Consider the following 15,228-nt stretch of genomic DNA (forward strand, 5'->3'; position numbering starts at 1 on the left):
GTAGAGTGGTCAATGCTAACAGAGAAATAACACTGCGTGAAATAACCTCAGAAATCACTATGGGATGTATGACAAACATATCCGCTAGGACAGGGCAGTGAAATTTGGTGTTAATGGGATATGGCAGTAGATGACCGACACGAGTGCCTTTGCTAACAGCATGACATCACCTGCAGTGCACCTCCTAGGCTCATGACCATATCGATTGGACCATAGACAGCTGGAAAATTGTGGCCTGGTCAGAGGAGTCTCTACTTCTGTTGGTAAGAGCTGATGGTAGTGTTCAAGTGTGGCTCAGACACTATGAAGCCATGAACCCAGGTTGCCAACAAGGCACAGTGCAAGTAGTTGGGGCTCCACAATGGTGCGGGCTGTGTTTACATGAAACTGATTGGGTCCTCTGGTCCTACTGGACTGATCACTGACTGGAAATGGTTATGTTCGTCTACCCGGAGATCATTTGCAGCCACTCAGGGACCCAATGCTCAATTCAAGCAAATGATTTGGCCACCCATGCAAGATTTTTGGATATACCTGAGAGGTCAGTTAATGACAAAATCCTGCACCGGCAACACTTTCACAATTATGGACAGCTGTAGAGGCAGCATGGCTCAATATTTCTGCAGGGGACTTCCAACCACTTGTTGAGTCCATTCCACAATTAGTCATTGTACTATGCTGGGCACCAGGAGATCTGACACAATATTAGGCAGTACCCCATGATTTTTGTCAACTCGGTGTATTCAAATTATCTCCCTTTTAGCCCTTAATAAATATATATTAGTTGATATCTATTAAGAACAATAATCATAGCATAAAATGTTATTGTCAAATTTTCACAGTAGTAACTGAATAGGGTGATACAGTATATCACAGATGACTCAATGAGACAAGACAAATCAATCACCTTTTCAATAATGGGAAAAGATCTCTACATCCTCTTAACATTGGTTGTCTATGATATTTCAAAACTGAAACTGGTAACATTTCTGCAGGCCATTATTTTTTTTTTTTTTAAATTGCGTGATGAAAGTAATACTGGAGTAAGCGAGTGGCCATCATACATTACTGGGTACTGCAGTTTGTGATACTACATGTGTCAGATCTGTATATTTTTCTTATATCCACTCTGTTATTACCTATGGAATAATATTTTGGGGAGTCAACAGTAAAAATATTCAAATGGTTTTCAAATTACAAAAAAGAGCAATTCGTATAATAACCAAGAGTGGCAGTAGGACTCACTGCCTTGAACATTTCCAAAAGCTGGAAATCCTAACTGTCCCCTGTGAATACATTTTTCAAAGTGTTATGTATGTAAAAAAAAAATATTGACTGCTATATGAAAAATTCATTAGTACACAGCTATGAAACTAGAAACCAATTCAATCTGCATCTAGAGAGGAAAAATAAAGTTAAAACTCAGCAGAGCTTGTTGTACAATGCTGTTAAATTATATAATAAATTACCCCAAAAAATAAGAGATATTGACACAATCAGACAGTTCAAAACAAAACTAAAATATTTTTTATTAAATAAAAGTTATTACGCAGTAACGGACTATCTGAATTAAAACATGTAGTGTAATTAAAGTAGCCTGCATTGTAATACATGAGGAAATAATTATGATATGTAATCAAAAATTGTACAGCACTATAAGAAAATTACAAATTACACAAGGATATAAAACTAATTTAAGATACCTCAAAAATGTGTGTAAATACTAATTTTATGTGTATAATTGTAGGTATATTGTATTGTATATGATTTTGCTGACGAAATCCACACAATGTAAATTGTTACATGGATTAATAAAGAAATCAATCAATCAATCAATCAATCAAGTTATAATTGGACTGATGGTGGTCTGAGTGCTGCAGTGTGGGCTGTGTACATTGGAGGATGCTGAAACATCATAGGTATGTTCTTTAAGTGGTGCACTCACAGGGTAGGCTGAAAAAAAAATAATAGTTCTGCATTCTGCCACCAGGTGAAAATACAGCACTGTAATTATGGTGTGGGTGCAAGAAAAGAGGAGGCATGATGAAACACATGGTAACAGTGGTTCTGGCCACTTATTAAGATAGGGTCACAAGTTACAGCATGTGTTTAACATGTTCTTCTGATTCAGCAACATGCTACCTCCGTAACACAACACAGTCGACAGTTGCTCGCATCCAGTGTAATCAGAGCGATATGTCATCACACACTATCTTTCAGATCAGGAAGAGTCTGTATACATCCCTGATAAACAGGATGTTACAGATATCCCCACAATCAGAAGTCACACAGATTTAGATCGGGAATCTGGAAGGCTACAAATCATGAAATTGCCCAGAGATGATGTGGTCATTTCTGAAGGTTTCTCAAAGCAAATCTTTCACCTAGCAAGCAACATGTGGTGCCACCCAAACTTGCATGAAAATAGTGGTGTGGACACAGTTGCGTTCTTGCGAAGCTGGCATCATGTGTTGCACAAGGAGGTCCTTATAATCTGCAGATGTCACTGTACATCTAACAGGCCATAAAAGTGTCATCTCCTTGAAGAAAAATGAACTCAGAATGGAGCTCGTGAAACCAGACCACACAGTCACATAAACTGAGTGCATGACATGTGCCCCCATGTAAAAGTTCTGTGCATTCATGGCACCATGCACAGTAAAATGTGCCTTGTCATCCAAAGAATAGTCCCTGGTCACACATAATCCACTTCCATGTATGCCAAAAAATGAAGGGCCACATTCGGTGCACATTCTCAGTCTTATATGGATACCAGTGTAACATGTACCACAAACTCTTTTGAACTGTGAACCAGGGGAAAGACAATTCCTGTGACACAGCTTGAACACTGGCTACAGAAATTGTAGCATGTGCTGCATGGCTGACTATAACTACAGCAACTTCGTCACCTGCCATGAGAATGGGCCACCTCCCACTCCCTGCTGCACCGTGTAGTTCAACTGATTCTTAGAATTTCTTGATCATATTCTTTAGCCCATTTACTGACATGGGGCCTCTTGCAGCTGTTTCTGTCAGTAACATTCTCAGAATTCAGCACTGCTAGTCCCACCGTTCTGGTAAAACAACTTTACCAGCACCGTCTTAGCCATTGTGTTTCATATGGAAAACTTCAACTTTCTTAACCCTTTACACCAACAGTCACTTCACAAAACAAAATCAATATGCATCACCAAGTAAAAAGCAGCATACTGATGTCAAAACAGAACATATTTCACATTTTGACTGATCACAGCATAATATTTTTCAAATGGTGGCAGAAAGTGGAATTACTAGTTTTTTCAGCATACTCTGTGAATGCACCGATTAATGATCATCATCCTTCGATGTATACAACCTGCACTGCAACACTCTGAACACCATCAGTTTAATTATATAACAGCTCAGTACAATTCTGAAATCATAGTGCCATGCCAGTTGTTTGTTACTACTGTATGCACTTGGAAAAAGAATAACTCTTCTGGTTGATGCTGCACCTACATATGTCCATCACTAGTGCCCACATAAATCAAATTTTTAGAGATCACTGCTGCTTTCATTAAGTAAACCTAATGATTGATTGTAAATGTCAAATTTTCATGGGGCACAACAAGTGACTAATGATTCTAAGTAACTATATGGTGCAACTGTGATCTGATTTTAGCAACAGTTCTCTTGGGCAGTACAGTGGCTGCTTGAATGATGAGACAGAGCTGGTGTAGATTTACTTGTAGCTGAAATCAAGAACTAACCCAATCACTGCACACCTGTCTCATTCTAACAACACGAACATTCATGTATAGTGACAATTACAAAACTCACATGATAAATGAATTTTTGACAAATCAATGCACTAACACTTGTAAAAATTAAACATTCATAAATAATTGTTAAAATAAACCAAACTCTGAGGACATGGGAACAATATAAGTGACTAGATTACAATGAGATAGGGCACATGTAGCTCCCGCACTGCCATCTATAAACTGGAAACATTCATGAAGTGAGGAGAGTTCAGAATGTGAAGAGTCATGAATCAAGGTGGATATGTGAAATCAAATCCAAATATGCATCTTTTGTCTCAACACACACACACCAGCATATGAGAATCTTCAAAGAGAGCAGAATGATTTTAAACAACACGTCGCTATCAAGGTTGCATTTGCGATTATAGCAGATCATACACCTTCATGCAGAAAGCAAGTTTCATGCTGAAGCACTGCAATCGGAGAATACCTATCAGCTTTGACAGTCTGACATTATCTGCTGCAAGCCACTGTGTAGTTTCCCATTGCCCAGAAACCCCAACACCTGATATGGTAATGCACATGTCAACACCACCAGTAGTGTGCCGAATGACAAAATACTGAGTTTTCAAATAAATTCAGCTTCAACTTGTTTCAAACAGATGGCCGTATTTGTACTCAAAGATACCATGGTGACCAAAATCTGGTGTGGTATATGTAAGTCTACTTTGAAAAACTTTACAAGTGTGAGTAGGACCTGCACTCTGAAGGTCCCATACAAACTTAATTTAGTATATGGGTAGTTCATCTATATGTTTTGATGAGTAAGCTTGTGAGTGTGCCACAAATGGCCGTATCTTTTGACTGCATTGACTTAGAACAGTGATTCCCAGACATTTTGTCACTGTGTGCTACTTGACATATTTAGAAATTTGGGTGTTCCACTACAGCTTGTTTACATTGTAATGAATCCTGATGTGTTGGATGGAGGGAGGGAAGGAGGGAATATCAAATCAAATTGAACTTTGACATGAAATCAAACTTCAAAATTAGTAATTAATCAGTTTTGAAATTTTAATTCTGACGAAAGAACGAGCTCAACTTAACTCTCAATTCTCCTTCAATACTAGATCCGTATTTACTTTTTATGTAGAATAACTCAGAAAACCCACTTTCACATAGGTGTAAGTAACAATAAACAGCAGTAAAGATTTTTCTTTATGGAAGCATTTTCCACTGAACTGTCACTAGTCATGTCGATGTAAGCTTCTTTCGTGATTACTTCTTCTGGTACTTTCCCTGAAAATGGATTTCTTATCCAGTCATATTTTCTATAATCTTCAGGAAAGTACTTTTCACAATTTTTTGAAGAAATAATTGTGTTATAACATCTCTAACTAAATTTTTCATGGGAGCTAGTTCATTGTCTCCCACAAATGGTGCAAGAGTAGGAAATGCGAAAAAGTTATAGTTCAGTACCTGTGAACTAAAATGAGTCAACTTTCTTTTGAAAGATGATATTTCAATATCTGTTAAGAGAGCTGTTGTGCCTCATCCTTGTAGGCTCATATTCAAAATGTGATTCATGCCTGTCAAAGGAATCAGCTAAATAGGCCAATCTTAATAACCACTGATCATTAGCAAAACATTTCTTCATGTCATTGTTTTGTCACTAAGAAACATAAAAACCTCAGCCTCACTCCAAATATTCAGTTTAAAATATTGCTACGAGGGCCATCTTACTTCAGTATGAAGAAGCAAACTTTTAAATTTACCTTTCACTTCTTCACACAATAGTGTGAATAGCCATGAATTTAGTGTCATTGCCCTGATTAATTAATTGAGAAAGTACGGGACCAAATGGCAACGTCATCAGTCCCGCGATTCCAAAGTGGGTTACATAAGAAAGTGGGTCTGCTAAAAGTGGATGGAGTCAGTCAGAGAAGTCAAATTATAAAAGAATGAACATTAAACACACATAGTGAAGCATAGAAGGTGAGATGAAATCTAAAAACTGTAAGAAAGGGGGATGGTCATGGGGTCACAGACCGTGAAGACTGCAAAAGGAGTCCCAACCACAACCAACCAGCCCCTGCTCCAAGACTTAAGGAGAACCTTATATCTGGAAATAAAAACCACTTTCACAGAGGAAACTGAGGACCAGGTCAACCACCTGTGGACCATCTGCTAATAATAAATGTAAGGAAGCAGGAAGGCTATACTTAGCACGAAGGGTCGAAAGAAGGGGACATGCCACCACTACATGAGATATCGTCAGTCTGGTGCCACAACCACATTGTGGGGGTGTTCGTTACAGAGGAGGAAACAATGGGTGAGCCGGGTATGGACAATGCATAAACGGCATTAAACAGTGGACTCCTTCCGAGTGGGGCGGAAAGAAGTGTCCCAAACTGCAGTAGACTCCTTGATTTGTGGAGTTTATTACTATGAGCAGTAGCGCTCCAGATGGCATTCCACTGATGGGCAAAGAGAGATTTGATGTAGATTTACATATCTGTAGCTGGAATCATGAAAGGAAATGGGAGGTAATTATCTCCTCTTGCGAAATGGTCAGCCAATTCATCCCCTGGGATTCACATGACTTGGGACCCAGAGAAAGATGACTGAACAGGTGGCATGCTCAAGGGCACAGAGAAGGTCATGGATGGCAGAGACCACGGGTTGATGAGAGTATCATCGATTGATAGCCTGCAAGCTGCTCATGGAGTGGTCTAGGCACTGTTCAAGTGGGGGTATGGGAGGAAAGACACAGGGTGCAGTCCAGCGAGTGCAAATGGAGATCACAGCAGAGGGTAGTAAGATGCATGCCAGCCGGCAGTCCCACCCATGGGCGGGTTTTAGGAGGGAGACATCCCTCAATGGTGAAGAGCAAAGGGTACACAGGGTAGTCAGGGAATTGGCGAATGGCGACTGCATAAGAAACAAGGAGTTGGAACCGTCAGATGTGTAGAGGGAGAATCCCTGCTTCCGTGAGGAGACTATCAACAGGACTACTGCGAAAGGCACCAATAGCCAGATGCACCCCACAATAATGGACAGGGTCAAGGAGTATCAAAGTGGAAGGAGCTGCTGAGCCATAAACCTGACAACCATAAGCGAGTCTGGACAAGAACAAAGCACGGTAAAGATGGAGAAGAGTGGAACGGTCTGCACCCCAAGATGTGTGGGCCAGGAGGTGGAGAGCATTAAGCTTCCACAGGCATGTCTTTAGGTGGCGTATGTGGGGCAGCCATGTCAGCATGTTATCAAAAATAAGGACCAAGAAATGGGACTGCACTACAACATCGAGGAGCTGGTTGACTATATAAAGTTCTGGATCAGGGTGGACTGTGGGTTGACGACAAAAATGCATAACCCACGTTTTGGAGGGGAAAACTGGAAGTCATGGGCGGTGGCCCACACAGAGGCCTGGATGGCACCTGGGAGCTGGCGCTCAGCAGACGCCACCGAGTGGGAGCTGCACCAGACGCAAAAATTGTCAACACACAATGCCCATTTATGGCAGTGAGGAAGAATGTGACACTTAGCACAGAACCCTGTGGGATACCATTCTCCTGAATCTGAGGGGTGCTGAGTGAAGTGCCAACTCAAACCGGGAAGAGTTGGTAAGATAAAAATCAGAAGGGGACCATGGAAGCCCCAGTCATGGAGGGTAACTAAAATGTGATGGCACTAAGCCATGTCATATGCCTTATGTAGGTGAAAGAAAACTGCCACAAGGTTCCGGCGGTGAGTAAAAGCATGTCGGATCGTGGATTCCAATTGGGAGTAAACGGTCAGTAAGAGATCGCCCTGCTCGGGAGCCACACTGATATGGTGACAAAAGGCCGCAAGATTCGAGTACCCAATATAATCTGGAGTTGACCATCCTTTCGAGCAGTTTACAAAGCACATTCGTAAGGCTAATGGGGTGGTAGCTGTCGAGAGACATTGGGTTTCTCCCAGGCTTAAGGACTGGGATAACTATACTGTCTCACCATTGTGACGGAAAATCACCCGTGAGCCAGATGTGACTGAAAACCCTGAGGAGCTGTTGCCACTGGGGAATGTCAAAGTGTTGAATCATCTGATTACGTATGGAATCTGGCCCTGTGGCTGTGTCTTGTGAAGAGCTAAGAGCCTGCACCAATTCCCATTCAGCGAAAGTTGCATAATAGGGCTCAACGTGGTGCGGGATGAAATGGAGGGAGTCTGTTCAACTCTGCGTTTCTGCTGGAGAAAGGCAGGAGGATAGGAAGCGGATGACGATGCCATCACGAAGTGTGTCGCTAGGTGTTCCATGAGAACCAATGGTTCAGCGCACAGAGCTTCTTGGAGGTTCAGACCCTGGACAGTTGACTGTTGCTGACAGCCCAGAACATTACAGACCTTTGAGCAAACCTGCGAGAAAAAGGCATACATCCCCAGGGAAGAAACGTAGCTCTCCCACCATTCCTTTTTAGTCTGCTTAATATGGTAATGAGCCTTAGCTTGGAGATGCTTAAAAGTGAGGAGGTTGGTCTGGGAGGAATGCTGCTTAAATTGCTGCAGTGCCCGTCGGCGGTCATGGACAGTGACTGTGGCGTCCTTGATCCACCACGGTACCAGCCGATGATGAGGGGGCCCTGTGGATAGGGGAACAGCAGTGCCTGCAGCATGAAGAAGAAAGGCAGAGATGCCTTGCATGACTACATCAACGGAATTTGAGAGGGAGGTGTCAAAGCAGACAGCAGAAACGTATAGAGGCCAATTGGCCCTGCAGAACGCTCAATGTGGGGGCCTGTCTGCCTGGCGGCAGCAGGTGAATGAGAGCGTCACTGGAAAGTGGTCACTAGAACAAAGATCATCATGGGATGACCAATGTAGGGAAGCCACGAGGGCAGGGGAGGAGATCATGAGATCGATAGCAGAGAAGGTCCCATGAGTGGCACTGAAGTGCGCAGGGGAACCATCATTGAGGAGACACAAATCAAAGTCTATGATAAGTTGATCAATTAGGATATCTCGACCCATTGAAGTGACACTCCCCCACAGTGGATGGTGTGCACTGAAATCACCAATGAGAAGAAACGGGGATGTGATTTGCTGGATTAAGGTAGATAGTGCAACATAAGCAACTGGCTGGCCTGGAGGGAGGTAGACATTGCAAAGGGTGATTGCCGGAGTCGTTTTCACTCTAACCGCTATTGCCTCCGAGGTGGTACGTAGGGGGATCCAGTCACTAACGACATTGGAGCAAACCAAAGTGCAGAGCCCACCAGATGCTATCCCAGGGCCAGCATGGTTCCAACAGAATGCCCAATAACCACAGAAAGTTGGAGAGTGGTCATTGCGGAAATGCGTTTCTTGGAGAACAAGACAGAACACAAAATAAGAGGAGACAAGATGTTGCAGGTAGGTGATGATAGTATCCGTTGAAGTTCCACTGGATGATTGTGTGGCATGAGTCCGAGGTAGGCATGAAGGAGCAGAGGAGGAGTTCAGGTCACTTTGGCAGTAGAGATTCAGGTTGCAAAAGGGGAGTTGGTATCTCCAGGGGCATCATGGGATTTATGTTTCTTCTCCTTCTTCTTCTCTTTCTGAGGTGGAGGAGGACAGGACACAGGGTGAGTACAGGTGTCTGCAAGGTCAGGGAGCGAAAGAGAGTGGCCGACCTTGGGGCACACACATGGGGCACACACATGATGCGCCTCATAGCCAAGTGGTGGTGAGAGTCTTCTGGCCTGAGACACACCATAGAGAGGGTTCCTGGGAGGGAGCCCGATCACCGGCAGATGCCAAAGAAGGGTGGGCATTTCTTTGGCCGGGGAGGGAGAGCGATTCCGTGACGGGAGGGCGTGCGAACTGCAGGGGAGGTTGAGGGAAGAGTGGGACGGGGCTGGGGTAAGGACGAGGGAGGAGGAGGAGGAGGAGGGAACAAAGTAACAGAGGCAAAAGTGGAAGATAGTGACACCAGATGGTGTCTCTCATACTTTTGGTGAGCCTCAACGTAAGGCAGGCGATCCACGGACTTGTGTTCTTGTAACTTCTTTTCTCTCTTCTTTTCTCAGGCAATCCAGTGAGCGAGGGGAGTGGCAGTCAGCACAGTTGACACACACAGGCAGCAGAACACAAGGGCTTCCCTTATGGACTGGGTGGCCACAGTCACCACACAAGGGGTCCGCTGTACAGCGGGAAGACACATGCCGAAAACGCAAGCACCGAAAGCACCGCATAGGTGGAGGGATGTACAGCTTCACATCACATCTGCAGCACATAACCTTGACATTCTCTGGGATGGCATCATCCTTGAAAGCCAGAATGAAGGTGCCCGTAGCAGTGCGGTTGTCTTTGCGACCCTTCTGCACACGTTGAACAAAATGAATGCCACACCACTCCAGATAAGCCTGGAGTTCCTCATCAGTTTGCAGGATGAGGTCCCTATGAAAAATTACTCCCTGGACCATACTTAGAGATTGGTGAGGAGTGATAGACACTGGGACATTGCTAAGATGCTCACAGGCAAGAAGAGCTGCAGATTGTGTGGCAGAAGGAGCTTTGATCAACAGGGAGCCTGACTGCATCTTACTAAGAGACTCCACTTCACCAAAACTTGTCCTTGATATTTTCCATGAAAAACAATGGCTTTGTGGCAGTGAATGTGTCCCCATCCATCCTAGTACAGATGAGGTAACGGGGAAAGGGTTTCATCCCAAGACGGCAAGCCTGACCCCCCTCCCATGGTGTAGCTAGGGAAGGGAAGGTTGTCAGGACAAAAAAAAAAAAAAAAAAAATGGCTCTGAGCACTATGGGACTTAAAATCTGAGGTCATCAGTCCCCTAGAACTTAGAACTACTTAAAACTAACTAACCTAAGGACATCACACACATCCACGCCCGAGGCAGGATTCGAACCTGCGACCGTAGCAGTCGCGCGATTCCAGACTGTAGTGCCTAAACCGCTCGGCCATTCCGGCCGGCTTGCCAGGTCACACGAAGTAGCTTTCAAGGATCCCTCACCATTCAAAGAGATGGCTGTTTGAGAACAGCCAGATTTTTGAAGCTTGATACACTTCACATGTGCCAAGCATCCGCCCTGATACCATCCACTCTGACCACGGACTCTCCCCATGGGCACCACCCAGCCACAGTGAGGGCCATCTGGCACGGCGGCTGTTGTCAGGTGTTCTGATGCTCCTAGAAGATAAGCAACCACTCCTTGGCATACATGGGAAGGGAACAGCTCAGTTATCAGTAGTGTGATCCCTGTGTTGTCAGGGAGCTCAGCCATATGGGTACATAACAGCCCCACCACACGAACTGCCTACACATGCTGGTGACCTAGTAGGGTGGAAGGGGGCTAGAGTGGGAAGGGAGAGGGGAAGGAAGGGGGGAGGGAATCCATACTGTAGATGCTAGGGAAGGAGTCCTTCCCCATATGGCTCATACTAAAAACAGGAAAGTTTGAAGTGGAGGTTAAACCCCAAGAGGGGTCCTAAACGGAAAAAAAAAAAAAAAAAAAAAAAAAAAAAAAAAAAAAAAAAAAAAAAAAAAAGGCAAAAGGAACAAAATTGCAACCACTACAGGAAATCAGGTGGATAGCCAGAGCACCAACAGAGGGGAAAGAAGGTGGCAACAGGGAAGGAGCAAGGATAGAGAACAATGGGGCAGGGTGAAGGAAATGCTGCTACAGAATGAAGAATGGGTGGGAATAGCTCAGGGCCCTGTGTACGCCATGCACGAACTCACAAAAGAACTGTGATCCCCTGGGATGGTGGTTGTGTGTTGGTTTAGGATTTTTTAGTGCATCCTTGGAGGCAGAAGGAGCTCCCTGGATTAAAAACTGCTTCATGGTTAACAGTCACATATAAATTACAGGATGAAGTTGAACTTCACATGACAATTATACAATGAAGAGCCAAAGAAACTGGTACACCTGCCTAATATCATGTAGGGCTCCGACAAGCACACAGAAGTGCTGCAACATGATGTGGCATGGACTTGACTAATGTCTGATGTAGTGCTGAAGGAAATTGACACCATGAATCCTGCAGGACTGTCCATAAATCTGTAGAGTATAAGGGGATGGAGATCTCTTTTGAATAGCACATTGTAAGGCATCCCAGATATGCTCAATAATGTTCATGCCTGGGGAATTGGTGGCTAGCAGAAGTGTTTAAACTCAGAGTGTGCCTGGGGCCATTCTGTAGCAATTCTGGATGTGTGGGTGTGTTGCACTGTACTGCTGGAATTGCTCAAGTCTGTCGGAATGCGCACTTGACATGAATGGATGCAGGTAATCAGACAGGATGCTTATGTACATGTCACCTGTCAGGATTGTACCTAGACGTATCAGGTATGCCATATCACTCCAATTACACATTCTCCACACCATTAGAGCCTCTACCAGCTTGAACAGTCCCATCCTGACATGCAGGGGCCATGGATTCATGAGGTTGTCTGCATACCTGTACATGTCCATCCACTCGATACAATTTGAAATAAGACTCATCCAACCGTGCAACATGTTTCCAGTCATCAACAGTCCAATGTCAGTGTTGGTGGGTCCAGGCGAGGTGTAAAGCTTGGTGTTGTGTGGTTATAACGGGTATACGAGTGGGCCTTCAGCTCTGAAAGCCCATATAGGTGATGTTTTGTTGAATGGTTTCCACGCTAACATTTGCCGATGGCCCAGCACTGAAATCTGCAGCAATTTGTGAAAGTGTTGCCTTCTGTCACACTGAATGATCCTCTTCAGTCATCATTGGTTTCATTCTTCACTGTACACTAGTGAAATGGTCATACAGGAAAATCCCCACTTCATAACTACCTCGGAGATGCTGTGTCCCATCATTCATGCACCGACAAAACACCTTGTTCAAACTCACTTAAATCTTGATAACCTGTCATTGTAGCAGCAGTAACCAATCCAACAACTGCGCCAAACACTTGTCTTATATAAGCATTGCCGACTGCAGCACCGTATTCTGCCTGTTTACATATATCTGTATTTGAATATGTATGCCTATGCCAGTTTCTTTAGCACTTCAGTGTAGTAGTTAAGAATCAGCTCATTGTAATACACACACACACACACACACACACACACACACACACACACACACACACTGGTTCTTGATGCAAGCTGTCTTCGTATCATGCCATCATTTAAAGTAGTGTCCAACAAAACGACGACAGCAGCATACCATTCACTGTGTAATGACTACTTGAGTGCTACACACTGGTACACTGTGCAAGTTGGTAGCAGTTGCAAACCAACATGAAACCTTTCAAAAACCACTGACAAGACTCAACCACAAATACCGCTAATGACAAAATGAGATCAATCATTCCTGGCCAATGCAGCAATGACTAATGAAGGTAGAGATGGAGAGAATACAATCCAACATTCCTGTGTCCTGTGTACAATCCAGTACAAACATTCTGCGGTAAAGCCATTTTCTTTAACATTATACAGATGCTATTTTTATTCATCAGTTTCCTCACTACTGTTTGTAAGATAATAGTCTTACTTAGATCAGTACATTTCCCTTTAGATGTATGTATACCATCTGAAATGTTCTTGCATACCACCAGTGGTACTGTCAAGAACCCTTGACTTAAAAGTTTAATTTTTTTTACACCGCCAAGAGACTGTGGACATTAGTATTTGACATACATTTCAGCGTTATACATCTAACCATCCTAGAGAAAGAAACATGTTAACATGTGAATGGAGAGATGGACAACAAAATGATCCTGCAAAGGGTTCCTTCCATTTAATTTCGACTGAGGTATAGACTCACAGTAACTATACTACTGCTCCTCTAGTCATCTGGATTTTATCATGTATACTGGTCTTTGCACTATGCAAAAGCTGTCAATAGCAGTTAAAAACTCCTAAACTTTACATGGAACAAATACGAAATTTGAAGTCAGCAAGGAAAGGAAATCCATTATGGAACATTTGTAACCCACAATTATAGTTACAGAGAAAACATCACAAATGACTGACCCATCACAAATAAGGCTGTTCACAATAAAAGTTGTGATTTAAAGCAGTGAAGCAGGGGAAAAACTGCAAAATATGCTGTAAGTAATTATCACACTAATTGATCACAAGATTGACAAAAACTTACCGGGAAGAATTCTTTTCATAATTAGCATTCTGACGATCCATTTCATACATTTCAGCTTTTGGAGATTGTTGTCGCAACACTGGGGTTTCCAAGTGTTCATCAGCATCTACATGGTTATTATGTATTCTTGTATTTCCCTGCATTCATAAATAATTCAGTTACAAAGTTTGAGGGCTGGGACTAGAACTGTGAGAGCAACTGCAAAGGACTACTTGGAGAATAATGGGAAGGGCCAGGATAATGCAAAGTGTCAAGGAAAGTGAGTATGGGTAAAAAACAGGATAGTGAAGGGAAGGAGATGCAGACAGAGAGACAGAGGTGGAGGTGCTTATGACGGTGACTCAGACTTTGAGGAGGTGTCGAGAACAAAATTGACAGATTTATCTCAGTGAAGATATATCACAATAAAATTGTTATGCAATCTACCCAATTACAAATAGTTATCCTTTTTGTGCTTAATTTCATTGTTCAGATAGCACCATACACATTCCAAGCGAAGTGGTGGATACAAAAATATACTAACATATGCTACATGAATTTTGAGAACTTTTACATAATTGTCAATTAAAGCACAACATTATACAATACATGTAACTGCAGACAACAGAGTAGACATCATTCAACAGTAATACATGGAAAGAGTACTTCAAAAGCCCCAAAACAATGTGAAAAATTACATTCTTTGTTTTAAGTGCAATTTAATTCCACACAGAACAAAATTAATCCATGGCAAAAATACAGGAGGAGAGGGAGAAAAAATCATATTTACCTGTCGCATGTGACACCTGTTTTCCATTAATTCTGGTTCTTCATAGGGTTCATAGTAACGATCATCCAGTTCTTGGTTGGGTCCCTGTGAAAAGAAAGAGAGAGCAAATTTTCCTAGAAAAAATGACTACTTGAGACAGGAGCTTTGTTTAAAATGCAATTTAAAAGGTTCAGAAATGAATAGTTCAAGACATAACTATCATAAGCAAGGACACAATATGACTGACACAGAGGTCAAGGTAAACAAAAAGCAGCTTTCTGCACAAGCAGTGCACATATTTGTTTGACTAATGAAAGGCATGGGAAGTTTAATTTCACCTAGTCCAAATGAGCATTACAAAAAAGCTGGCTACATATGTAAAGACATTAACAGGTGCCAATTAATAATACTGTATTGAAACAACAACACGACTGGAAGAAAGGGGTCACAGCAACGACAAAAAAAAGCATAAAAAAAGGACCACAGCAAGAAAACGGATCTTGAAAGAAATAAAGATAAAGAGGTGGTTTGAGACCATAAAAAATTGTTGCAACAACAGAAAAACAGGGTCACAAACCAAAGCAGTAGGGTTGCACACAAAAAAGGCACACTAATAAGAA

The 15,228-nt window shown here is 42.8% G+C and overlaps 1 protein-coding gene across 1 annotated transcript in view; it reads right to left on the reverse strand.

Moving 5' to 3' along the window:
- The window catches only part of LOC126469585 (uncharacterized), a 328,341-nt gene that overhangs the window by 108,540 nt on the left and 204,573 nt on the right, over positions 1–15,228 (reverse strand). The window contains exons 5-6 of the mRNA XM_050096702.1: positions 14,630–14,713; positions 13,861–13,997 (exon numbers count right to left, since the gene is read on the reverse strand). Of these exons, the coding sequence (XP_049952659.1) occupies positions 13,861–13,997; positions 14,630–14,713 (221 nt within the window). The remainder of the gene's footprint in view (positions 1–13,860; positions 13,998–14,629; positions 14,714–15,228) is intronic.

Source organism: Schistocerca serialis, chromosome 3 (genome assembly GCF_023864345.2).
Source record: "Schistocerca serialis cubense isolate TAMUIC-IGC-003099 chromosome 3, iqSchSeri2.2, whole genome shotgun sequence".
Classification (NCBI taxonomy): domain Eukaryota; kingdom Metazoa; phylum Arthropoda; class Insecta; order Orthoptera; family Acrididae; genus Schistocerca; species Schistocerca serialis.